Below are 27,751 nucleotides of genomic sequence, written 5' to 3' on the forward strand. Positions count from 1 at the left end.
GTATAGATGATCTCAGATACATGAGTTCATTTCAGGTGCATGAATGTCTTTCTGGAAAACATAGGTGACAGACCTGCCCTAAACACCCAGTGATCTTAAGGATGGGGAAACTGTGCCAAAACACAGAAAGTCTCACTTCAAAGTTGCATGTTTTAATTCTTACGAGTCAGGTTTATTCTCTTTCTCTCAGGAACAAGAGTACTGATTGTGTTGTCCATTAATGTATCTTTTTTTAAAAAATGGAGTTTTATTATCTCAGTCCCTACACCAAATTTGAAATCAACCATGTTTTTCTATGAGCTTGAAATACTCATAACTGTACAAATGTCAAATTCATGTTGTAAAATTCTGCAGGAGACACCATAAATTTTGATAATCCATTCTAAACTACTTTAATCTGGATCCATCAGTTAGATACCAGTTATAAAATGAAATTGGAAAAAAAAAAGAACCTCACCATCCAAATCATCCATTACACTGGGGCACTCTGAAAGCATATAATTTAAAATGGGCTGATGTAAATGGTCATATTAATTTTACAAATCCTTGACTTATGAAAATCATTAAGATGTCTGGTTCTGTATATATGAAGAGTATCGTGGGCATTTTGGCCCGGTGCAGGAATAATTGCTATTTGAGAGAATGTTGGCTCAAAAGTGGCTAACGCTTTTTCCTTTCTGCAGTACATGAAGATGATGGGTGTGAACTCCTGCAGCCACTTTTTTGCCTGGCTTATAGAGAGCATTGGATTTTTACTGGTGACCATCGTCATCCTCATCGTTATACTCAAGTTTGGCAATATTCTTCCTAAAACGAATGGGTTCATTTTGTTCCTGTATTTTTCGGACTATAGCTTCTCAGTCATTGCCATGAGCTATCTTATCAGTGTCTTTTTCAATAACACCAACATTGCAGCCCTGATTGGAAGCCTCATCTACATCATTGCCTTTTTTCCATTTATTGTTCTGATTACAGTTGAGGATGAGTTGAGCTATGTAATAAAAGTATTCATGGTGAGTCAACTGTCACAACTGAATGGCCAGGGTGTGATAAGAATTGATTCTCCTTATGTTTTTAGACTCTTAAACTGAAAGTTCATTTATCTAATTGAAAGGTTCTATGATTGCAAAATAAGCTTAACTATCCTAATGATAGTTTTTCCTATATTGCTGTATACTGTACAAGCATAAGACAATGAAAAAGAGACTTTTCTTAACAGCAATTCTGTTAAGAAATAATTTCTGAAGAAAGAATAGTTAAAATGTACTGTGTTACATTTTAAAGATCATCAAAAATTCTGACTTCTTCTCTGGTCCAATCCCTTAAATATCTTAAAACCTTTATAACTGGAGTTATTCTCCTATATAAATAATTTTCATGGTTTTCATAACTAACATACAGTATTACTTATAGGCATAAAGACAAATGCACTGACAGTATATGATCAATTTTGAGTTCTTTTCTGCCTGTTTCAATTCAAAAGTATTGAATTAATTTAAGAAACTTAATGAAATCGTTTAAGAATACTTTGAAATTTGGAAAGTAGAAAAATAAATCTCACTGAGAGTCGTATTGAAACTTTGGTGTTTATGGAAATAGTGTTGAATAACTTTCATTTAATATTAACTGCTTTGGGTTAAAAGGACATTAAATTTCTAATGTGTTGCATTATAAGTATTCAATCGATTTGTATTTTAGTGTATTTTAATTCATAGTACTTCTGTTAACCTATAATCAATTTATGAAGTAAAAACATCCTCTGGCTCCTAATGGTTTATTTGATTTTAGTCTTAACATTGCATTACCCTGTAATTATCTATTTTATAAATTTCTAAGCAACATTTACTAAGTATAGATATATGTTTTGGATTTTTGACAAATATTTTTCAAGTTGTAATTTTCCTGCTTTTGTTTCCTGCTATTCCCTCCTCTCTTCCTTCAGAGTGGTAGCGTGCTTGATAAGAGACCTCTGTATTTTTAAATGCACTTAGGGAGTTAGTGTCAATTTTTCCTATGTAAGTGTCCAAAGTTTTAAGTATGTTTAGATCCCTCTTTTACAAAATCTTTAAGAACTATCATTGCTGTTTATTTTCTTCACAGAGTCTGCTGTCCCCAACAGCATTCAGTTATGCAAGTCAATACATTGCAAGATATGAGGAGCAAGGCATTGGTAGGCTCACTTCCTTTAAAACTGGATTTTAGTGTTCACAACTGCAGTATGTCTCACAGAAGAATAAATATATGTGTTCACTTTTTAGGTCTTCAATGGGAAAATATGTACAGTTCCCCAGTTCAGGATGATACCACTTCATTTGGCTGGCTGTGCTGTCTAATCCTAGCTGACTCTTTCATTTATTTCCTTATTGCTTGGTATGTCAGGAATGTATTCCCAGGTATGAACATATTTCCTACAGATATATTTTTCTATATAGTTTTCATAATTACAAATCAGCTAATGTAGATTTTCTAATATTTGGTTTGCTATATACAGTCTCAAAAAAAAAAAACAACTTAGATCCCAGAATTAACCATAATTTTCCAGGATGAGATAATACACTGGTGACTTCTTTCTCTAATGTTCCTTTATTTTATTTTATTTTAATTATAATTATAATTTAAATTTTAATTAGTTAACATACAGTGCAATATTGGTTTCAGGAGTAGAATTCAGTGATTGATCACTTACATACAACACCAAGTGCTCATCCCAACAAGTGCCCTCCTTAATACCCATCACCCATCTAGTCCATCCCCACCCACCTCCCTCCATCCACCCTAAGTTTGTTCTCTATTGTCAAGAGTCTCTTACGAATTGCTTCCCTCTCTCACTTTTTTTACCCCTTCCCATATGTTCATCTGTTTTGTTTCTTAAATTCCAAATATGAATGATACCATATGGTCTTTGTCTTTCTCTGACTGACTGACTTCACCTAGTATAATATACTCTGGCTCTAGCCAAATCATTGCAAATAGCAAGATTTCATTCTTTTTGATGGCTGGGTCATGTTCCATTGTCTATGTATACCACATCTTCTTTATACATTCATCAGTCGATGGATAATTAGGCTCTCTCCATAGTTTGGCTATTGTTGGTTATCTGATGTTCCTTTAAAGGATGAAGTGGATTAAGAAGCATGGAATCCAGTCTTTTCAAATAGGCTTTTAAGATGTGATAAAGCAAAAACCAGGTCTCTTAATTCTAAGGAGAATTTACCAAATTCCAGTGGAAAACACCAGTTGAGTCCCCCATCCTAGGTCTCAAGTAGTCACCACTTTTAACATGCTTGAGAGCTTTTCCATTCAGTTTTATTGATGTTTGTATATTTTCCTGATGTTCTAAATGAGTAAAAGAATATCGTTCCATTTATATAAAATTCCTATAAAAGACAAATATAGAGATAGAAAGCAAATCAGTGATTGTCTAGAACTTGGTAGAAGCAGGGGTTATCTGTAAATGGTCATGAGAAAACTTTTTGAAGCTATAATGCATGGGTGGTGGTTCTAATGCATGGATGGTGGTGATGGTTACACAACTTTATATTTACTAAAAATCATCTACCCCTATACTGTGATGACTAAATTTTATGCCATATAATTATACCTTAATGAAGCTGTTTTTAAAAAAGAATAAAAGAGAGCTTTCCTTTTTTGCTTTACTTTGGAAACTGAGACTACACTTTAGTTTGCTATAGATCAAAGACATGAAAATACTTTCTGAACCATATATAACGTTCTGTTGTTTAGTTTCTGATGTTTCATGTTAACAATCAACTAATATTTACTCTTCCTAATACATTTTCATTACAGGTACATATGGTGTGGCAGCTCCGTGGTATTTTCTAGTCCTTCCTTCCTATTGGAAGGAGCGATTGGGATGTACAGACGTGAAGCGTGAGAAAAGCAATGGCCTTATGTTTACTAATATCATGATGCAGAACACCAACCCATCTGCTAGTAAGACAAGTAGGTCAACAACAAGCATTATTATGACAGAAGTGATATAAAATTTACATGACTGGTGATTTTAATTAGGTTTTTCTAAATGGTGAAATTATCATCCTTTTAGTCATGGATGAATATGTCTACACATATGTGTTTAGACTCTTATGGAGATTAAATTGTGGCTTTTTCTGGGCTCATTAGCTCAGTTGGTTAACATATGGAGCTAATTAGGCCAAGATTGTAGATCCCTTTGTGGTCCAGTTAGACACACACAGAGAAAAATTTTGTTCCTTGGCCACAGACTACACCCCTAACTCCAGCCATCTGTCACTAGTCAAATAGAGTAACCAAGTTATAAGTACAGATAATTTATCATAACCCATCACCAACACTGGACACAAACAATTGAAAGCTCATGACTTACTGACATTGGGTAAGTAGTGCCATCTTTACAAAGTAAGGATGACCCATATCCATGGTCTATTTGTGATTCCTGAAGCACATGTAGATAGTAATCAATCAACTGGAATCTATAAGCCACAGATCTGAGCTGGCCTTGTCACCATAAAATCACACCTTGTAGACATTTTTTTCCATAAGTTGGTATTATCTTTTCTGATGAGAGGAACAAGACTTAAAAAGACTAATATTTGAGATCTTTGAATAAAGGAGAATTCATTATTATGATACTGTATTCTAGGACTACCTATTCTGACAGAAGAGTGATACCAACCTTAGAAAACGTGGTTCCTCACTCTCATTCATTCTTTAACCAGATGACAAGGAGGCTAAAGATAATAGATCATTTGTTTCCAGAATTCTTTTTACTTAGAGGGCTGTATTGTTATAGTCTTCAATTTTTAATTAAGGAAAAGTCTAGCTCTAGCTGCCTTTTCCTTCTTTGCGAGCTTAGAATTCTTTTCTTGATTTCCTTCCAGGTCCTGAGTACATTTTTCCCTCCAACATTGAGCCTGAACCTAAAGATCTCACAGTTGGGGTTGCGCTGCATGGGGTCACAAAGATCTATGGCTCGAAAATTGCTGTTGATAACCTCAATCTGAACTTTTATGAAGGACACATTACTTCATTGCTGGGGCCCAATGGAGCCGGGAAAACTACTACAATGTATGTTACTTTTTGAACACTTACTGTCATGGAAGCGTATTACTTAATATTTCCTCACCTCTTTTATAAAGAATAATGTTATTACATCTCCCAGATGGATTAAGATAGTTCAATTTGTTTACTGTAAAATGGAGTCTAAATCATAGGTCCCAACCTGTGTGCTCAAAAGCCAGATGAGACCCACCCAGTATTTCTTAAAATTTTTAATTCAGTGCCAATATTTTAAAATGGAGAAATGTCCCAATAAAAAGAAATGTTCTTGACATTTCTTGGATAATAGGAAGTTCAGGCAACATTGGGTCCACAGTCCTAGGTAAGGACAGTTGGTTGGGGCTTAGTGGTGACTGTTCTCTTAAAGGGGACATCTGCTTTCTGATTTATTCCTGTTCCCACAAATCTGCACTGTCTCATATGCCCAGTCTGTTCCCTTTATTTGCATTTCTATTCTGGCCTATGTATAATTTTGAGTTTACACACTCTGCTATAAACACACTCAGCCCCAGCTGCTCCTCGCCTTGATTCATGAAGAAAGAAAAGAATCACCAGCCATCAGATACAGATCAAAAAGGCTAGGAGCGGTACATGGGCTGTTCTTTCTCACTCTTCACTTAACCAGCATTTTCCTGTGTCTAAAAGGAGAAGAGATTCAAATGTTTTTAAAGTGACATTCTTTTGAATTTTTTTTGTGACTCACTGCCAGTGCTCCACATGACTTCGCCGGAAGTTAGTGCTAAGATGCTGTTGCTGCCCTGGTCCTTATTTGAGAAAAAGTGTCAGATGCTGGATATCCTATTTAATATCATCATAAGTAAGCTCAGTGACTGCCAAAATATATTCAAATTAATTTTTCTTTTGTAAATAAGAGGGGACAAAGGAAGGTCATGAAATGAGTGAATGTGCAGTTGCTCTTATTTATAGGGCCTGTTTAAATTCAAAGTTGGCTTTCTAGTGAGCATACAGTGCTTAAAAGCAGGATTTCTAATAGGCAATAAGAGACCAATGAAGAAAAGAGATGGAGAAGGCTCTTGAAGAGGCTGTAATTTTAGCTGAGAAAGTCTCAATTTTAATCTTCTGAATATAAAGAATGAAGTATATTGTTTGTAGTTCAGTGTGTTTTTATGGGAAGAATTGCATATAATATCGATGCCCTATTTAATCCATGGTAGTCATTTAAGGTCTATTATGCACAAGGAACAAGGTACTAGTTAAGTACTGAGAGAGAGAGTGGTGAAAAAATAGGTCCTTTGCCAGATTTGTGGAGCTCACATTTTACTGGAGAAGAGGGATATTAAATAGTTGCCCAGTTTACTAACCATCTGAAAGATGATGAGCAACCATCTGATAAGATAGAGAATAATCACAGTGTAGAGAAAGGGACTGAAGGTGACCAATGTTCACATGGGAAGGTGAGTTAAGAGACTCTGATGGGGGCACCTGGGTGGCTCAGTTAGTTAAGCGTCTGCCTTCGGCTCAGGTCATGATCCCAGGATCAAAGCCTGCATCGGGCTCCCTGCTCAGTGGGGAGCCTGCTTCTCCCTCTCCCTCTGCCTGCTGCTCCCCCTGCTTGTGTGCTCTCTCTCTGTGTCATATAAATAAAATCCTTTAAGAAAAAAAGAGAGAGACTATGGTAATCAGGAGCAAGTGGCAGTGTGGCTTGCGCTGTGGTGTGGCTAGGAACATGGGACATATGGTGGAGGTAGAAAACTAAGATAGAAGGAGGATACAAACACAACTTCTGGATTCCAGGCTTGTGCAGCCGGTATATAGGTTAATCATATGGTGAAAGAGGAACATCAGTGGGAACACAGGTTTGAGGGCAAAGATCCTGAATTAAGTTTTAACCATGTTGAGTTTGAGGATCCTGTAAGATGTCTCATGGAGAAGTGACACTGTCTGTTGGATGTATGGTGCAAGCCTGGAACTGAGTGATGAGGTCTCGGCTAGAGTTGTAAGTTTGAGATCCATGACTAGAGATACCATCTGCTGCCAGGCAAGTGCGTGAGTTTTCTCAAGGAGAGAGCGTACTTGCAATTAAAGTGCACAGCCGTGACCGTCATTGCTACCACAGCCCCATTCCCGTCATTGTCACTGGGTAGTATTTATGTAATGCTCTAAATAATTAAAAGCTTAAAGGTAATTTCGTATTTGTTCCCATTTAATACCATTTTATTTTGTATCTTGAGCTTGCCTGAGGAAATACACTGTAATATTGTTTGCTAATGACTGAGATACATTTAGCCCTAAAATCTAGCCTAAATGCTTGGTTGACACCTATTTTATCATTTCTTCATTTTCAGCTCCATGTTAACTGGGCTGTTTGGGGCCTCAGCAGGTACCATCTTTGTTTATGGAAAAGATCTCAAAACAGACCTCCACACTGTAAGGAAGAATATGGGGGTCTGCATGCAGCACGATGTCTTGTTTAGTTACCTCACTACCAAGGAACACCTGCTCTTATATGGCTCCATCAAAGTTCCTCACTGGACTAAAAAGCAGCTACACGAGGAAGTAAAAAGGTCAGTTATAGCAGCAACCAGGATGTGCATTGGTAACGCCTCTCAAAAAGAGGTCAAGCTCTGGTAATAATGCCAATAGGAACATTTGGTCACAAAACAATTGGTTTTTAGTTTTTCTCCTTTTCTGGTATTGTATACATTTTATGTCATTATCTTCACCAGCCAATTATTACACTGAAACTGTATAACTCTCTTCATCTCAGGCTACCATATTGCCCTAAATCCTCTGTTTCTAATGACTGCTATACCAGGCCAAGCCTCCTAACTGGACACCCAGCTTCTCCTCTCCCTTATACAGTTTATTGTTCAAAGAGCAGCTAGAGTGACCTTTTTAAATGGCAGATCAGACCATATAACTCCAGGGTTCAAAGCTCTCTGTGGCTTCCCACCACACTCAGTGTGGAACTCTGTAATGTCCTTGTCAAGGCCAAGAGGCCTTACATGACCTGCCCATATCTCACTTCTGATGTCATTTCCATCTACTCTCCTCCCGTTCACTGTGCTCTGGGCACACTGGCCGAGTCACAGGCTGGCTTGTGTTCCAGCCAACAGGGCTTCTCACTTACTGTTTCTTCTACCTAGAGCAGCCTTCCCCAGACAGCCACTTGACTCACTCCTCCACTTTCCTGGTCTCTGATCAAATGTCACCTTCTCTGAGGGGATGACCATATATAAAATAGATGCTTAAAATAGCATGCCCCAGGCACTCCTTGTCTCAGGTACCCTGCTTTATGTATTTTTTTATTGCACTTGTCGCCACCTAGCAAATTATAAACTTACTTGGGACTATGTTTCTTGACTGAATTTTATCTGCATCCCTCCTGATACATACACACACTAGAACCTAATCTCCTTATGGGTAGGAATATTATCTTCACACTAATTTCCTCCAGCAGCTAAAACATGGTCTGGCACAGAACAGGCAGGCCCTCCATAAATATTTTTCAAAGAAACAAGTAAAAAAATGAGCCATATATATATTCTGTTGTTGTATGTTCTGGGTATTAACTTTGTGCCTCCAACTAGATGATAAACAATTAAAAAACTATATCATGAATCCTCAGCAGTGTATTGCACTTTGCTGAATTTTTAATAGTTGTTTAGTAAAGACCTATTACTTAAAGTGCTTATTGTATTTTTTCAATATTCAAATATTTAACTGTCAAAAGTAACCACCATACATTATTTTTGAAGGACGCTAAAAGATACTGGACTGTATAGCCATCGTCATAAGAGAGTTGGAACCTTGTCAGGAGGCATGAAGAGGAAGTTATCCATATCTATAGCTCTTATCGGTGGATCAGGGGTAGTCATTTTGGATGAACCGTCCACTGGAGTTGACCCATGTTCTCGCCGAAGTATATGGGATGTTATATCCAAGAATAAAACTGGTATGAGTACCTTCTTACAATTTCTGCACCCAACAGTCATAATTTTGCCCTCTGGGATGCATACAACCAAGTTTACACCTTTTCTATTTAGAAGCTCCATTAAGAGTCTCAGATGAGGTCTTCCTCTTCTCAAGTCTTCTCTTCCTGCCACTAAATTTCTGAGTTGGTCAGTTAATATCCATGTCGTTGAGCACTCCACTGGCCTTTTTGAGAGCATGCACAGCTGATAGAAGTCCCAAATTCTGCCTCCAGGAGCTTAGAATCTAATTAGAGATACCAAACATACACAAACGAAAATAAACTGAAAACAGGCTAAACAAGTGCTAACAGGATGTGAAGCAAAGAAGCAATCAGAGTAGAGTGGATTAATCAGAGAGGAATATTCAAAAAGTGTTTAAAATTGCTTCTTCATAGTGAAGAAAGTGGGGGAGAGAGACAGAAACAGAGACAGAGGAAAAATGAAGACAAGGGAGCAAAGAAGGAGTTGCTAACGCGCGAGCTCTAAATGATGGACGTTTAGCCCTTCGGCACCATAAATGCGTATTCGCTGCCAACATATAAGAAAACAGCCCTAGATATTTAGTAACACCTCTTCTGAATTCCTCTTTGTTTATTTTGAAAGCTTCTTCTGGTCAGTTTTTCAGTTAGTTCATAAAACGTGCCTCTTCTCCTCATAAATCACAGGATTTACTTGTGCTAACTCTGTAGATCTCGAGAACAGTGTCTACATTTTTCATTCTCGGTTGTTTCCTCTGTATTTTCAAGCCAGAACAATCATTCTGTCGACACATCACTTGGACGAAGCCGAAGTGCTGAGTGACCGCATCGCCTTCCTGGAGCAGGGCGGGCTGCGCTGCTGCGGGTCGCCATTTTACCTCAAGGAAGCATTTGGTGATGGGTATCACCTCACGCTCACCAAGAAAAAGGTTTGTAAGCGAGAAAATATACCTCATTATAGGGTCATAAATTAATTTTCTGTGAAATGGAGGCAGAATCTCTCCAACTTTATTAACTGCTAAAATTCATTACTAATATGTTAGTTTCATGTTTCGCAAACTTGAGGGAGCGTCAGAACACCTGGAGGTCTTGGTTAAACCCAGATTTCTGGCCTCACCCAAAAAGTCTGATTCAGTAGGTCTGGGATGGGGCTCCAGAACTGACTACATTTCTAACAAGGGCCCGCGTGATGCTGATGCTCCTGGTCTGGGATCTAACAACGAGAACCAGTGCACTAGGTTTTTACATTAGGCTATAGATCCTCTAAAAAAAGGATCTATAGCTTAAGGTCACTGGTGGAGGATCAGCCTTCTAGTTTCCCTAGCATGTCAGTCTATAATGCTAAAAATTAGATTTTTTGCATTAAAGCAAATAAAGAGAATACTATGTAGTTGTGTATGCACCTTCTGATCAGTACCCCTCAAGTGACAATGTGAAGACCAATTCAGGCCAGTGGTGCTTTGACATCTTTGAAGAACAACAGTGCTGACTAAGGACCCCTGTACCACCTAAAAATAGCATATGATTATCAATACTGTGCAAGATGTGTATGCCATTAGGTAGGCTTTGACTACAGTAATTTATTTTACATCTGAACATCCTGACATGACTTCCTAATAAAAAGTAGTTTATTGTTATATTCATTAATTCATTAAGAAATGTATGTGTTATGCCTTAGTGTGTGCCCAAAGCACTGTTCTAGATCCTGGGGATATAGCAGTGAACTGATGATATTAAAATCTCTACCCTTATGGAGTTTATATTCTGATAGAGTGTGGGGAATTCAGATAATACCATTGTTACGTGTATTATTAAGTATATTAGTGGATGATAAATGCTATGGGTAGAAATAAAGCAGAGGAGGGGGAATAGGGAATGCTGAGTGGCGCCATTTTAAGTAGGGTGGGAAGAGAAGGATCTCTGAGAAGATGACAGTTGAACAAGAGTTGGGGCTTGGGAGAGAAGGAGCCATGTCACCATCTGGGGGCAAAGGAAAAACAATTGAGAAGGCCCTGAGGAGGGTGTGCCTGAGTTCAAAACTCCCAACAACACAAAGAGGCTGCTATGGCTGGAGGAGGGCAGTGAGTAGTGGGCAGTGAGGCTGGAAAAGGGATGGGGCAGGCGGGTGAATGGAGCCAATAGAACAGTGACTGTAGACAGTTCTAGGGACCCTGTGGGACAGGGAGCCATTGGAGGAGGGATGTGTCATCTGACTCAGGGCTGGGTGGCCCAAAAGAGTCTCACCACCCTCTGATGAGGGCCCTTGGGCATCAGCACAGTGTAAAGACAAGGGAGTGGTGACTTCTGGTTTGTCCCTAGAGTCCAAATCTAAGTGCAAATACAACATGCGACACGACGGCCGTGACAGCAATGATCCGATCACACCTCCCTGAAGCCTACCTCAAGGAGGACATCGGGGGAGAGCTTGTGTATGTGCTTCCTCCGTTTAGCACCAAAGTCTCAGGGGCCTACCTGTCACTCCTGAGGGCGCTGGACAATGGCATGGGTGACCTCAATATCGGGTGCTATGGCATTTCAGACACCACCGTGGAAGAGGTGCGTTTCCTCTTTTCTTCAAACTGATACAACTTCCTGTTCCCTGAGAATAAATATGCATAGTTCTTTAAAAAGAGAAAAGAAATATTTTAAATAAATATTTCACAAAATCAGAAAATCTTCAAACTACCTCAATACCATTCTTATGTAAGATTGACTTCTGAAAACAAACATGTTTATCCAGTTAGAGGACACGTATCCTTCACATACCAAAATGTTTACTTGGGTGGGGTGGGGGGATGACTGAAACAGGGGAAGGGGCTTAAGGGATCCAAACTTCTAGATAAAAAATAAATAAGTCACAGAGATGAAAAGTACAGCATGGGGAATATAGTCAATAATATTGTAATAAAATTGTATGGTTAAAAAAAATGTTCACTCAAAGTCACTGTCAAAAATATTTGTTTAAAGTCACACTATTTGTCTCAATAAATGTAATAAAAATTCAAAATCAAAATTGATCTTAAAAAGTAGATAGGACAAACATGTTTTATGTTAATGAAGTGTTCTGGCTTCTCTTTCTAGGTCTTTCTGAACTTGACTAAAGAGTCACAAAAAAATAGTATGAGTCTTGAGCACTTAACACAAAAGAAAATTGGAAATTCCACTACCAACGGCATCTCAACTCCCGATGATTTGTCTGTGAGCAGCAGCAATTTCACAGACAGAGATGGTATAAATCTAATGTGCATATTTTGCTTAATTCCAATAAATGACATACATGAGAAAATCACAGGGCAAAAATTCAGCTTCACATTTTCTTTCTAAATTCAAAAAGAAGAAAGAAATATAAGCTTTTCTTTTTTTAATATGCCTAGTATTAATTAAACAAAATCAAATTCTCTATTTCAAAAATATTTTGAAGAACGTGAAAGAACTTGCTTGTTAGGGTGCTGGTGCCTACTCCTTATACCCACCGGAAGTCATTTTCAAGATGTTGTTACTACTGTTTCAGATTTGTGTTCAACAGGTTAAAATCCTTCCTGTGATTGGTACTGTCCAACAATGGACAAAGTTACCTTGGAAGGTAGCTGACTCACTGCTATTAGCCATATTCAGCAGGGGAGTCATCCGAAAAATGTTACAAGAAGGGAGTCATCACTCTTTAAGGGGGCCTCTTGGAAAACATATCTAAAATCTTTCCCCTCTGTGAATAACTCAAGTGCTGAGAATATTCAGGCTCTGAGAATAAGCTTTTGGGGGAGGGTCTTAGATTTGATGAAGTCAGACTCCATGGCTAAGAACCGGTAACATTGGTTGCCCCCCACCCAATTCTTCACACAAGATACGTTGAAAAATTGTGCTGCTTGATATGACTTTGAGGAATTGGGCTCCTTTGAAAATAACTTTTATCCTCTCTTATTCTCTTTCTGACAGTTAATTTATGCCTTTGGAAACACTATTTACTTAAGGAAGCATATAGTAAAATGATACATAAATTATGGAATAGGCATTTCAACAGTTTGCTTAACTTGGAAAAAATCTCTAGGAACAGAACTTTTAATTAAACATTTGCCTAGCTCTAAAACTTAGAAAAGATCATCTCTGATGTTTGCATAGTTTTGGAACTTGGGAGTCTCATTTGTCCTCTGCCATATTGCTCATTTATCATCTTTTGGGGAATATAATTGTCGAGCCCATGGAATTGAGGACTTTGATTAGAAAGTGGTCATCTGCTTCAGGAAGTAAATGTTATGTATTTGCCTCTGCATTTGTCTCATAATTTGAAACTATTCTTCAGTCAAAATGTTTCCCTCATTGACATTATCTTTTAGAAAGCACATTTGCTCCATTTGATACACCTGTAAGTCATCCACATGTAATTTCTCAAGAAACAGAAAAGCATACTAATTACCTTAAAACATTCAGCTCCTTCTACAATTCCCCTTTGCAGAGATATGAGTTTGCATTTAAACTTGTTCTCTCTGTTTAATTGGAATTCATTTTAAATTAAGCAGCTTTGTATTTTTCCTTATCAGCTAAATGAAGATCATGATTTTTTGTGCTGCATAATTTGTGATGGAGAATTAAAAATATCCACAGTGTTGACGGTCATCTTATCACATGTAGAGAAGTGCTCAGCCGCAGGCCCTCGGAGAGAATGTTATATTTGTAGGGAGGGCTATGGCATTATCAGTTGTAAGAACACCATTGAGGGAGCAACAGTTTACGGCCTTCACAGCTCCTCTTATGTTCAGAAGCCAGGGAATTTTTCTCCACACCTGAACAACATTCCGGGGGGTGGGGGTAGTGTAGACATTTGTTTCCAAAGAGTTCTTTTTTTGTGACTCTAGTGGTAAAAATGGAGTTTTGAACTGCCATATATAATCAGTCCAAATGTCTGAAGAGAATGTAATGAATGAGTGTTTGAACTAGAATCACACTTTGGAGGAGAGCATTTCCCTTTTCCCAAGTGTAAGGTGAATTCACTGAACCTCACATTAGGATGAGAGCCAATTAGACTTAGAATCACTAAGTTACCCACAGTAGGAATGAGTTAGACTAGGCAGATGGTTGCCATTTATCTTTTTTTTTTTAACTGAAGTTATGCCTTGTATTAGTTTATTTCATAGTAGTTTCAGGTATTAGTTTCTGTTTATCTTATTTGAATTCAGTCTCTTGATAGAAGCTGTCTCTCGAATATCTGTAATTAGCAATACATACCAAGTAGGCATTGAGACTTTGGAGATCAGGGACAATATTCATTTATCAAATTGTGGATCTCTCCTTTTGATGTGTAAAATGACTATGTATATAACTACTAATGTTTTATATATAGTGATTTATAATTCACAAAGCACTTTTATATACAATTCTATGACATGGAAAGGCTCGGGCCCAAAGTTAAAAAAGGAAGAGATGAACCTCATTTCAGAGCCTTTAAAATACAAGCTGTTCCTACCACATTACATTATACCATCCACCCATGGTTTTTGAAGTTACCTTGTCACATGATTTATCAGTCTTTTCCAGAACCATATCAAATCTCTCCCTCTCTTTCTGTTTTTCTCCCCCCCCCTTTTTTTAATCAGACAAAATCCTGACAAGGGGAGACAGGTTGGGTGGTTTTGATCTGTTACTGAAGAAGATCATGGCTATCCTCATTAAGAGATTCCACCACACCCGCAGGAACTGGAAAGGTCTCATTGCTCAGGTTATCCTTCCCATCGTCTTTGTCACCACTGCCATGGGCCTTGGCACACTGAGAAATTCTAGCAACAGTTATCCAGAGATCCAGATCTCCCCATCTCTTTACGGTACCTCTGAACAGACAGCCTTCTATGCGTAAGTTTCTCTCCTTTAAAACATCTCCCCAGTACCTCCATGACTGCATGCAATGATGAAGAATAAAGAATTATGAGGCACTGTACCTGATTCTGCCAAAGGAATGGACAGTTTTAATTTATTGCAATGTGACACTTCTGTTGCCAACAAATAACTTTTTAAGAGTTTTTGTGTTTGTCTTAAAAGTAAACTTATCATACGTCTTTATTTTTAATGACTAGACTTTAATCAAGAAAGCCAGGCTAGATGTGACTTCCCAATCTGTTGTAATATATAGCAAATAACTTCTTATCGGCCTCACAAATATTGGATAATTAGGTCAGAATTCTGCATAATGTATTCTGTACATATAATAGGTGATCACTAAATGTATGTGATGGTTAGGAGAATAACAAGGCAGCCAAGGAGAGAGATGTGCTGATTTTTTTCCATGATACTTCTTTTTTTTCCTGATACTGAGTCTTTCTCAGGTTTTTAAGAAGACTATCCCATAGACAGCATATTTTATTTTTCCAAATTACTCATAAGGATGACTTTCACATGAAAGAGTAGTGGAGAATCAAGAATTTATTTCTGTCCCTTACTATTGTAGGAATTCTCACCCAAGCACACAAGGCCTGGTCTCAGCAATGTGGAGCTTCCCTGGCATCGACAACATGTGTTTGAACATCAGTGATCCGTAAGTGGTCCTTGGCATTTTTTGTTTTGTTTCTCCTTTGTTTTTGACATTCCAGTTTATCTGTGTACATGTGTGTGCGTGTGTGTGTGTGTGTGTGTGTGTGTGTGTGTATGAATGGGTGTGTGTTGCAGGCTGGAGAAGGGCCGCCCCTGAGAGAGATCTGTATCGAACAGATTTTCTCTCTCCCCTCTAGTTCATTCCATGGCTAGGCTGTGCTGTAATAATAAATGTCAGGGCCTTTATAATTTTAGAGTTCTCTCATGTGCATATTTCCCTTCAACAGTCACAACAACCCTGTGAATTATTAATCCCATTTTTAAGATGGAGAAACTGAGACTCATGTGGACTGAGATTCTTGCCAAAAAACAATCTAGATTGTAAGTTGTTCAGCTAAAACTAAGACACAAGTCTTTGGACTCCAATCCCTTTGCGCTATGCAGGATTGCCTATTGGACCTTTCAAGATGGTACATGGTGCATGTGAACCTGACATTGGTGCATTATTTTGCTAAAGTATCCCCTTCCTGTCAGAGAACAGGATAAAAGAGCAGAGAAGAAAGGGGTCAAAAAGCCCCATTCTGCCACATTAAAACAGTTCAGTGAGCTTTGGTTTCAACACTGTTCTATCAATAAGTGCTCTCTTATCCCCTGTAAAATGTCAAACCATTTGAAAATGGTAGTGTAATGTATATTTGAGTTATGAAAAACCAGCAAACTGTACCTAAGACTGTGTACCTGAATTTAATACCAAACACTCGCTTACATGCTCATACATAAACATGAGAATGCACACATACCTCACTTTAATATAATTTTTACTTGCAGAAGGTGTTTAAAGGAAGACAGTCTGGGACAATGGAACACCAGTGGGGAGGCTGTCACTAATTTTGGTGTTTGCTCCTGCTCAGAAAATATCCAGGTAAGATGGAGTTCCATTTCCGTGGAGTAGGAAAAAGAAAGGAATAAATATTGAAACTTGAAAGATCTATCCAGGTTACCAAAGAGTCAATATAATTTCATTTTATGGAAGCTAGTAGCTCAGAGATGTGGAGCGGGGCAGCTCAAAAATATTGCCTTTGAACTTCAGGTCACTGTTTTAAATCCATCTCAGAACAAATTTCCAAAGGCAGATAATTCTATGACAGTCTTTGTGGAAACCAACTAAAAATGAATTTTTGCTCTCAGTTCAGTTCTAACCAGAAAGCTCTATGTTTCAGACAACAAAGCCACCATAACCGTCATATTTGAAAACAGAGTGAGACTGCCCATTTGGTGGTCAGCTATGAAGTTAGTAATGTGTAAGTCCAGAACAGAACTCCATTTGTCTCTAAGGAGCACCTCTAGCATGCAAGAAAAATCCACGTCCTGATAGGAACAGAAAAGATTATCCGACCATCCCTTATGCCATCTGTATTTTATAGATACATACCTTACTTTTCTAGGCCTATCAATTCAACATACTTTTAAGAAAACCAAATTCACTGGGGAAATGACAGATTGTTGAAGAGAAGAGGTCACTGTTAGTTTCTGAGAGTGACTATGTGGTCAACTTCCTTCCCCATAAAAGAGGAATCTAGTGGTGTTTTCTTAATAGCGTTGTGTCATTGAACCTTGAACTATTTGTACAATGTTTTGGAATGAAAATGTTCTGTAAATGCAGCCCATTTTTATGTTATCATGCAAGACAGTTACTAACAATGAAAGCTGAGATCCCACAACCATCTTCTGGAATCCTTGCCTTTTTTCAATACCAGTCTTACCCACTACTCAAAGAGTTTTCTAATCCCTCATTTAATCTGGTTTATTTCTGAAATTCTTCATGAATTTTCTGTAGGTCACTGTAAGAGTCAACTAACCTAGTATTTAAAGTTGGAATCTAGATAAATTTCATTAACTGAAGGAAAAAATGAGAGAGAGAGAGAGAGTGAAAGCAAGAAAAAGACTTTCTAATTAAAGAACAATGGTTACAATGATGGTTACCAGAGGGGGTGGAATGGGGGATGGGTGAAATAGGTGATGGGGATTAAGGATCGCACTTGCTATGATGAACACACCATGATGTATGGAACTGTTGAATCACTATATTGTAGGCCTGAAACTAATATAACATTGTATACTAACTAACTGGAAATAAAACTTTTTGAAAATATGTAAATAGATCACCAAATATGTATATAAAACTTTGGACTACCTACTCATGCTGAAGATGTACATAAACTATGGGATCAACAATTCCATTTGTATTATATTCCCATCAGAAGTGTGAATATGTTCACCGAGAGGCGTATACTAGATATTCACAGCAATACTATTTGTAATAGCCACTCAGATTCCCACCAACAGTAGAGTGGATAAATCAAATGTAATATATTTTCACAGTGGAATTCTACATACAGCAAAATGGGAATGCTTGATCTAAACTACACACATCTTACAGAGGAGCTCACAAGTGAATAATGAGTGGAAAAAGCCAAATACAAGAGAGTATACATAATACAATTCCATTTATATAAAGTACAGAAACAGGCAAAACTATTCTGTGCTGGATTCTTTGGGAATGGTAGTGATTGGAATCTGGTTTCTGGTTACATGGGTGTTTAGTTTGTCAAAATGCATCAAGCAGCATACTTACATGTGCTTTTCTGTATTTCCACAAAAGATTAAAGCTAAATAATTACATTGTATACATAAGGGTGTCTCTAATTTTGGAACCAGTAGCATTCTATAAATGTGATCTAAATGTTGACCCAACTTGATGTAAGGTGAAATTCAGCATTCATTTTTTAGAGCAGTCTGCAGCTTTGTCTCAGTGCACACATGTGGTGCTCCCCTCAGGCTCTGGGGCATCATGTGAAGGGATGGAAGGAAAAACTGGAAAAAAGCTAGGCTTCTTCCAAGCTAAACTTCATGTCAGAGAAGCATGGGAAGCTTCAGTGAAAAGTAAGTGGTCTCAGAAAGTGCACAAACTTTTGAGTATAAAAATAAGTGGTTAAAACTAAGCTCTGAGGTTGGTTAATAGTAATGTACCAATGCATTTAATTTTGACAAATACGCAATGGCAGTAATGTAAGATGGTAACAATGGGGAGAACTGGGTGAAGGGTATACAGAGACTCTCTATTAAATTTACAATATATGTGAACTTGAGCTCTGACACTCAGGTTTGGTACCTTAAAAATGATACAACACAAACTTCCCCATTGCTGTCACCTGAGAACTTATGTCCCTTAATGTCATCTTTTCAATTCTGGGCAAACATTTTTTTCTTTCCTGTGAATTATTGAGGGAATTTTGATTTATCTTAGAGTTTAATGTTATTCTCCATGCATATCAAACTTGTTATTAGCACAGTGAAAAGAAAATTGCACATTGGTTTACTTGTATTCTTTTTGGCTTCAAGTGAGTCCTAAACATACGTAAGTGTTTATATAAATAATAACTACTCTAATTTCTTGGAATAGGAAAATGTGTTCCTTTTCAAAGCTCTTCAGAGTCAGAAGACAGTCTTATCACACCCTACTTGTTGGACCAATAGACGAGTCACGAGACTGAGGCTTCTTGACATCGTCTATTTGCAAAGCATCGGTCAGAAAGAACTTAATTTTCAACTTTATTTTTCAGGAGTGTCCTAAATTTAACTATTCTCCACCTCATAGAAGAACTTACTCTTCTCAAATAATTTACAACCTCACTGGGCACCGCTTGGAAAATTATCTTATATCAACTGCTAATGAGTTTATGCAAAAAAGGTAAAAATACTCTATTTATAATATATTAATTTAGCATATCTTGCTTTCAAATTTTAATGGCACCTGCCTTCTGAACTTGAGACAATAGATGAAAATTTCTGGGGCATCTAGGTTGTTCAGTCGGTTAAGTGTCCGACTCTTGGTTTCGGCTCAGGTCATGATCTGAGGGTCTTAAGATCAAGCCCTGCATCAGGCTCCTCAGTCGGCAGGGAGTCTGCTTCTCTTCCTCTCCCTCTTCCTCTGCTCCTCCCCCCTGCTCATGCTTTCTCTCATTCTCTCTCTCTCTTTCTCAAATAAATATCTATTTTTTAAAAATAGATAAAAAGTTCTATTATTTATGTGGTTAAATTCTCTATTTTATCTTCATACAGTCTTCTGTATGAATTTTTTTTTAAAAGTCAATCTCCTCAAATTAATACTCATTTGAGAAAATTGAGAAGCAGTGGGGGTTTTTTAGGCTGCAAAAATGTATTGTTAAACATATATATATATACACATATATATTTTTTTTCTTCTTGAAGCAAAAATGTTACTGACTAGATTATGCCAATTTGGAGAGGCTTTTTTTTTTTTTTAACTTAATCCTAGGACCCTGGGATCGTGGCCTGAACTGAAGGCAGACACTCAACCGACTGAGCCACCCAGGCACCCCCAATTTGGAGAACTTTAAGGCATGGCTTTAGGTGACAGTTGGCCTTGGTTCCAATATGACTCTCTCAAATTTAGATTATGATCTCTGTGTGTGGATAAAATGTCCAAATATAGCAAGGCCACAGGCTCATACCTAAGCCACCTAAACGTTTGCTGTGGATGTAGGGCTGTGGTAGGCTTGTATAGGGGACACCGTGGATGGACCTGGAGGACACTCTGTATGCTGAGTGAAATAAGCCAGACACAGAAAGGCAAACACTGCATGATCCCACTTATATGTGGAATCTGAAATAGTCAAATTCATGGAAGCAAAGAGTAGAATGGTGGTTGCCAGGGTCTGGGACTCGTGAGAAATGGGGAAATGTTGGTCGAGGGCTACAAAGGTTCAGTTATGCAAGATGAATAGATTCTGGAGAGCTAATCTATAGCAATGTGACTATAGTTAACAACACTGTATCGTATACTTGAAATTTGCTGAAGAGAATGGATCTTAAGTGTTCTCACCACACACGCACACACACGCATGTGCTCACAAAAAGAAAACGGTAACTGTATGAGGGGATGGATGTTTAATTAGCTTGATTGTGATTATTTCACACTATATACATATATCAAAACATTGGGTTGTACACCTTGAATATCTACAATTTTTATTTGTCAGTTATACCTCAGATAAGGCTGGGGGGAGGGGAGTTCGTCGTTTTGCAATAACTACTGTTTCCTCCTTTCCTCCATATCTTCCCTCTTTTATTTCTCAATGTACATAAATGCCTGATGTTCACTGTAACATAATTAAAACTACATGTAAGCAGAAATAAAAAGAAATTTCTCTCTATCCAGATATAACCACTATTGATTGTATATCCTTACAGAAATTTTCTAGACACAGATACATGTAAATATATTCAACAAAATGAGGTTTATTATAAACAAACATTTCTAAAACCTGCTTTTAAAGAAATAAACAATACACTGTCGTGTTCTTTGCAGGTCAAAAATACAGCTCTGTAGCATCCATCACATTTAGGGTGATCGTCACAAGAAGATGAGTCGACTGTGACTGCACCATTATTTATTCAACCCAAACCTAATTTGGGACATCGAAACGAATCTGTTCTTAAAATTACTGTTCAGATTTTTTCAATCCACTTTTTATTTTTAAGAAATTATGAACTATCAAGTACCAGGGAATTCTATGGCACAATTCACCTTCAAATACCCAGGAAGAGAAAAAGTATAGCACCAGGGGACAAGCTAGGGGGAAAAGTCTGGAGAATTGAAGAAACAGAGCCATTTGAAAAAAGATGAGAACTGCTCTTTTATCACTTTGGTATTAAATCATTTCTTAAAAAAGGATTTCTCAGGGCTAAAATACTGTAATTTTTGACATGGTGCATGATCCAGTTAAGTTGAAGGAATTGGTTAGATTACATATCACTTATTTTCAGAATGATTATTCCACATATGTAATTGTTTAAAAGGACTTTTTAGGGGCGCCTGGGTGGCACAGCGGTTAAGGGTCTGCCTTCGGCTCAGGGCGTGATTCTGGCGTTCTGGGATCGAGCCCCACATCAGGCTCCTCCGCTATGAGCCTGCTTCTTCCTCTCCCGCTCCTCCTGCTTGTGTTCCCTCTCTCGCTGGCTGTCTCTATCTCTGTCAAATAAATAAATAAAATCTTTAAAAAAAATAAAATAAAATAAAATAAAAGGTCTTTTTACTTCTAGTTATAATGTACACTTTAGATTAAAATGTAAAAGAAATCAATAAAAATATAAAATATTTGTCAGGTAGTATTTATTTCATAGTTTAAATGTGTTCCTAATGGAAAGAAAACATTGAGCCGTTGGTTAAACATTTTAGATCCATTTGTGAGTATTTTCTCCATTAAAAGAAATATAAATTTTGTTATTCTAAATAGGTATGGAGGTTGGAGTTTTGGGTTGCCTTTGACTAAAGACCTTCGTTTTGATATAACAGAAGTTCCTGTTAATAGAACACTTGCTAAGGTAAAGTATAACCTTTCTTCTAGGATGTCATACAAATGAAAATGTGAACTTGAAATGCTCAAGCATTTTCATGAGGCAAAAACAAAACATGGGTGCAATCAAGGTGAGAAGCTGTTCAGCATAATGCTTTCCTTGTAGCACTAGGGTTCCAGTCCTGTGTATTTACCCCAGGGAAACATGGATACACAAGCACCGGGGTACATATAAAAATTCACACAACCCCAAATGTCCATATACAGTAGAATAAATGAATTGTTGTGTATTCATTCAGTAGAACTTTCAGCAATGAAATGAGCTCAGTTCCATGCAAGCAGGTAAATACCCAAACATTACTAATAAGCAAAAGAAAAAACAACAAAAAAACCCCACACTTAACTATGATTGCATTTACCATAAACTTTAAGAGTAGCAAAACTCTACCACATCGTTTAGAGAGAGTATTGTGATGTTGAGGGACACAGAGAATCCTGGAGAAGATGTTCCAGATGCTGGCAATTTTTGTTCCTTAACTTGAGTGATGGTTCAATGGGTATACTCATTTTATAATTTTTTATTAAACTATTCATTAATATTTTATGCATATTTCTTTATGTATGTGTTATATATCGTTATCCTTGTTTCTTACAGAGCATGGATACTTAACAGAATTTGATGGAGATAAATGCTCCTATTGGCTTTCTTTTTTTTTTTTTCCTTTTTTTTTAAACTAGATCATACCTATGCTTTGAAACAAGCTAGAGTCACAGAATCACACATAGATGATCCGTAGTAGTCTCAGGAATTTTAAACCGTCCTTCACATATTTCTCATTTGGTAGTAAGAGACGTATATAGACTTGGGGGAAGTGGAGAAACTCGTAGTTATTTAGTAACTGTGATAAGCCAAGCTCTAGTATCACCTGTTACACAAACTGCCCAATTACATCCTCACAACATTCCTATGAGATAGATATCATGGGGCCTATTTTAACCAATTTTCATAAGGTCATATAGAAAGTAGACAGTAGATTTGGAGATTTGAATGCCCTCCTCCCACCATTTGTTCCTTTTCTTCCTCTCTTCACACACAGAGTAAACATTCTTGCATAAACAAAGTTCTAATATTAAATAATTTCTCTCTTGAATTTTAAACTATCAACTGGGTTTCTTGAATTGAAACACAGCAGTATTTTAAATTCCTCTGTTTTTGACAGAGAAGGTAAGGTAACTCACTTCCATATGGGTTATAGGTGGGAATGGAAAATTAGTGTGGTAATTTACAGTTTATCAATCTTGTTGCTAAGGACACAATATTTGTGTATGTATTTGATTTCTTTGTACAGCCTGGCCTAGATGCCATTTGTTGTTACTATCATTATTATTGAGGATGCCTTAGCCCAGTCCCAGACTCCCTAAACACTAGCCACAGAGATGGAGATATTAACAGTATCTCCAGTTTATTTCAAGTTTTGCCTATGGAGAAGGTACAGAATAACTAATAATTTACTGCTATCACACAGGAGAAAAAAAGTGTTTTTCCCAATCTCTGCCCATCTCTAAATTGGAGACATGGATGTGTGTGTTCAACACTCTTGGGGAATGGTTCTAATCTTCCAAGATAAAATAAGTTATTGGGAAATTTGTGCTCTTCTTTTAAACATAAATTCTGTGGGCTGTCAGATGTAAGGGCAGCCAAATTTATTTGAACACAATACTGATCTTGCCTCCTTTTGGAATTTAACAGGTATGGTATGATCCAGAAGGCTATCACTCGCTTCCAGCTTACCTCAACAGCTTGAATAATTTCCTCCTGCGAGTTAACATGTCAAAATACGATGCTGCCCGACACGGTAAAGTTACTTATACAGAAGCTTTCTTATATTGCAAATTTGCCTCTCTCCATATAAAAATGCATGTTAGATCCTGTTTCCTCCAGGTATTTTCTGGTATCTAAATCACAGATCTTCAAAAGGAATCTGAAAGTAGTAACTACCACCAGATGGAACTTTCTGGATAATCTCCTTAACTTCGGGTTCATTTAGTTTCCTCATTTATCAAGTCAGGATAATAATGCTTACTTCATCCTTATTGCTGCTCTCACATCTAGTAGTTATAACTCATAGGAAAACATATTATTATTTACTTGTATATAGGCTAGGAAATTAAAAATACTTACATGTTAATAATTCTAAATGTGAAGCCAGAACTTTTAAACTAAAAAGTTCTATACCTGACCTAAACTGTTACCATTGAGCACTTACCATATGATATGTGCTTTATATGAAATATTGCTAATCCTTATAAACAGCCTTTCAGGATTAATATTATTAGTCTCTGCTATTATTTCTCTAAGGCTCAGAAGTGAGATTTGAACCCAGGTCTGTCTGACTCCTGCCTCTTCATTTTTCTAATACTTCTCTGGACTCACCCAGGTCTACCTTCCGTTGGATTTCCCAGGAGGCATCCACACAGTTTTCAAAGCAGGGTTTGGGATTTGAAAGAGACTGATTTACTTTTTTCTAACTCAGTTACTGTTCATCAAACCAGAAATGCCAACATCTTCTTTCATCTCCTTTCTGTTGGGCGGAATATTGTGTGCTGGATATTCTGGTGATTGTAGAAGTAAATTACAGAGTCAAATACTCATTCTAGCAAGAGAATCTTTCAGTCTTCGTTTTAGAGACAACAGTATTTTTTTTTCCCCAGCTGCTTTGGCATTTTCCTAGCTGGGGGAACCATGAAGAAAATGACAAGACTGATAGACAGCCCTTAGCTCTAGAGCATAATGAAGGGCATAGTCAAAAGCGGCAAATTAAATTAAATGGTGACTAAAGCTGGATGGGTTTGGTATAACCTGGTTTGAAGTATGATTAAACACTTGACTTTTGGTAGGATGTCTTCATCAGAACAAAGGATGTTTGCTTCTGTGACAGATAACTAAAGTATAAGAGCTGTAGAAATGCTAAGTAGGTGAGAACAGGAGACCAATGCCACTTTCCAAGGGTCGACTTTTGAAACCTGTGTTCAGTTTCATTTATTAGTAGTATTCTTTGCCAAGACCAAGGCAATGTGGATCACTCTGGACTCCAGCAGACTTGTTGTGGTTCCTACCACTGCATTTTTCAAGTTACAGAATTTAAAGAATTAAGAATTCTGAAACATAAACTTTATATTGACCCTAAAAGAAAATTTATATTTCAAGTTTAAAAATAAGGCTTAGTTTGAGTTATGTAGAAATTAGTAGTGGTGTGGTGCATGTATATATACGTGTGTGTGTGTGTGTGTGTGTGTTTTTTTTTTTTTTTTTTTTTTTTTTTTACTTTTCTTGTGTAGACTCATGAAAGTGGTAGCTTTCCACCCTCTCAGGAAGGAGTTTGGTTTTCTTCAAAGGAGAAATGTCACCTAAAATATTACTATTGTTTTGTAATGCATGTATGGGGTCTGCCATGGTAATACTGTCTTTAAAAATCAACTCAAGTTACTCTCCTGCCATCTCCCTCCCCCAGCGACACCAGCTGTTTTAAGGCATGTTTGTTGAATTCTGCATGAACTGGGATTTTGCTTTAGCTATAAAGTGGATTTTCTTTGAATTCTAACATGCTAGTAAATATCTTTTAATTAGTTTTCCCTTGCGATGTCAATATCTATTATTTTCATGGGGTTCCCTCTAGTGGTTAGTTTAACATGAAAATTCTGTTTTCTTCTCAAACAACATAGGTTTGCTTGTTTTCTCTAACAAATGTTCTGCAACTACGGTCTTTTCCAAATATACGGGCACATTATTCCCTCCACCCTCATTTTCATTCTGACACTTTATTGCATTAGTAGTAATGGTGAACGGCAAGCATCTCATTTTAGGTTGACAACTTATAGAGACAACAGAAACAGATAGTGTGTTATTTTTAACGTATATTGTATATGGGGGAAATCATTGAAATTTTGAAATTGAATTTGATTTAATAAGTATTCATTGATCACTGTACTCAAGACATTATGCTGGATGCTGTAAAATCCACAGAGAAGATTTCCATATACATCCTTAACCCTAATGCATTTACTTTCTGCTAAAAATACGTATATATGTATAAAACAATTGGTTCAGCATCATTCTTCATAGTGGAATAAATGCATTTGCAAAGATTCCTCTGGTGAAATAGAGTAAGTTCTTGATTCTGAAATACCAATCAGAAATAAAAGAAATGTTTTCCCCCTGCCTATATTGTAATTCAGCAATAAGGTTTAAGTAGGGCCCCAAGGAAAACTCAATCTCAGTAAAGAAAAAAAAGAGAGAGAGACCATTAATTTACACAAAAGAAAAGTGCATTCTGCTATAATGTGATTATAGTTATAGGCTGCATTGATTGTTGTTAGTTTCTTTGTTTTGCTTTAATTTATTTTTTAACATGTAACTATTACAGAATTCAATCTCAAAATATGTTACATTCTACTTAGGAAAAATTGTAAATTTAAGTTAATGGAGAGAATATAACTTTAGAATAATTTTTATTTGGCTGCTGTAAAAGGGTCTTAATATTCTGATATAATAAACATACACCATATGAGCAGTAAGTGAGAAAGTCCTCGCTCAGCTTAGGACTCTGTAAAAACGAGTGTTTAAGGAATAGCCTCACTGCCATCCCCTGCCGTTCTTTTCCAGTTACTCAGACTGTATAGACTTCGCCTTCACACTGCAATCCCTTGAGAAACTGTTGCCAGCCGCCCATTTTGACTATGGCTAACTATAGCTATCAGCATGCTCTGATAAGAGGAGAAAAGAACCTTTCTTCTAGCTCAAAAACTATAACTGACTATGGGACATCTCAATAATTTAGGATTGTATTGGATTTAAGTGACTACTTTTTCAGAGCCAGCTAGTTCTCTGAATTCTCTTGGAACTTTATGTCTCAGTGAAAATCCCTCAGGGATGGCTGAAACCCCCAAGCCTTACCCTGGTAGAGTTCTAGAAGAATAGTTATCTTGGAAGTAGTAAAAGAGGAGGGATCTTCTCAGGCTACAGTATTTTCCCAGCAAAAGACAATAAACAGGAATGGTGTGGTCAGTGTTGTTTAGGAGATCCTCATATAATTGGTCTAAATACCAATACAATAAGTGCTACTGAAATACAAACATATGTGAGTAGATGGAGAGAATAACATGGAAAACAAAAATGTAATAAAGGGGAAATGCTACATAAGAAATGTAAATTCTTGGGGCGCCTGGGTGCCTCAGTCGTTAAGTATCTGCCTTCGGCTCAGGGCGTGATCCCAGGTGCTTTGGTCGACCCCCACATCGGGCTCCTCCGCTGGGAGCCTGCTTCTTCCTCTCCCACTCCCCCTGCTTGTGTTCCCTCTCTCGCTGGCTGTCTCTCTCTCTGTCAAATAAATAAATAAAAATCTTTAAAAAAAAAAAAAGGAAAAGAAATGTAAATTCTTGCCCCCTCTCCCAAAATTCTGTACAGAATGTGAAAGCATTTTTTTTTCATTTTATATGAGTGCCATTAATTATCTGACATCGATGAGACTGGGTGCGAGGAGATAATTTTCCTTCCAAATAGTATCCCCAAAGTAAAATTATAGCATAAGGAGGAAAGTATTATGTATTATTCATCCAAAAATTGGTATTTCTGAATATTTACTAATGAAAAGAACTGTCTCTTCTTCAAGGCATCATCATGTATAGTCATCCCTACCCAGGAGTGCAAGACCAAGAACAGGCCACGTAAGTAGAAATAGCTGGCATGACTTCTCACTCCTTGGCATATAGTCAAGCCTCTGTATAAAGTACTATAATTGGAAATCACAGTTGTATCCGAATGAATGTCAATCTAGAAGAGCTGTTAATATAAGTCACTGACTGGGATAAAAGGAAGTTTCTGAAA

General features: G+C 37.3%; 1 protein-coding gene across 1 annotated transcript in view; it reads left to right on the forward strand.

The window, feature by feature from the left end:
* Positions 1–27,751, forward strand: part of ABCA12 (ATP binding cassette subfamily A member 12) — a 173,952-nt gene that overhangs the window by 123,244 nt on the left and 22,957 nt on the right. Inside the window, exons 24-40 of the mRNA XM_008690501.2 lie at positions 684–1,013; positions 2,101–2,170; positions 2,259–2,393; positions 3,808–3,954; positions 4,881–5,067; positions 7,365–7,583; positions 8,778–8,974; positions 9,740–9,900; positions 11,291–11,527; positions 12,053–12,200; positions 14,560–14,812; positions 15,405–15,491; positions 16,316–16,409; positions 19,111–19,238; positions 21,808–21,895; positions 23,618–23,723; positions 27,537–27,591. Of these exons, the coding sequence (XP_008688723.1) occupies positions 684–1,013; positions 2,101–2,170; positions 2,259–2,393; positions 3,808–3,954; positions 4,881–5,067; positions 7,365–7,583; positions 8,778–8,974; positions 9,740–9,900; positions 11,291–11,527; positions 12,053–12,200; positions 14,560–14,812; positions 15,405–15,491; positions 16,316–16,409; positions 19,111–19,238; positions 21,808–21,895; positions 23,618–23,723; positions 27,537–27,591 (2,642 nt within the window). The remainder of the gene's footprint in view (positions 1–683; positions 1,014–2,100; positions 2,171–2,258; positions 2,394–3,807; positions 3,955–4,880; positions 5,068–7,364; positions 7,584–8,777; positions 8,975–9,739; positions 9,901–11,290; positions 11,528–12,052; positions 12,201–14,559; positions 14,813–15,404; positions 15,492–16,315; positions 16,410–19,110; positions 19,239–21,807; positions 21,896–23,617; positions 23,724–27,536; positions 27,592–27,751) is intronic.

This window comes from Ursus maritimus, unplaced genomic scaffold (genome assembly GCF_017311325.1).
Source record: "Ursus maritimus isolate PB19 unplaced genomic scaffold, ASM1731132v1 scaffold_1, whole genome shotgun sequence".
In the NCBI taxonomy this organism is placed as follows: Eukaryota; Metazoa; Chordata; class Mammalia; order Carnivora; family Ursidae; genus Ursus; species Ursus maritimus.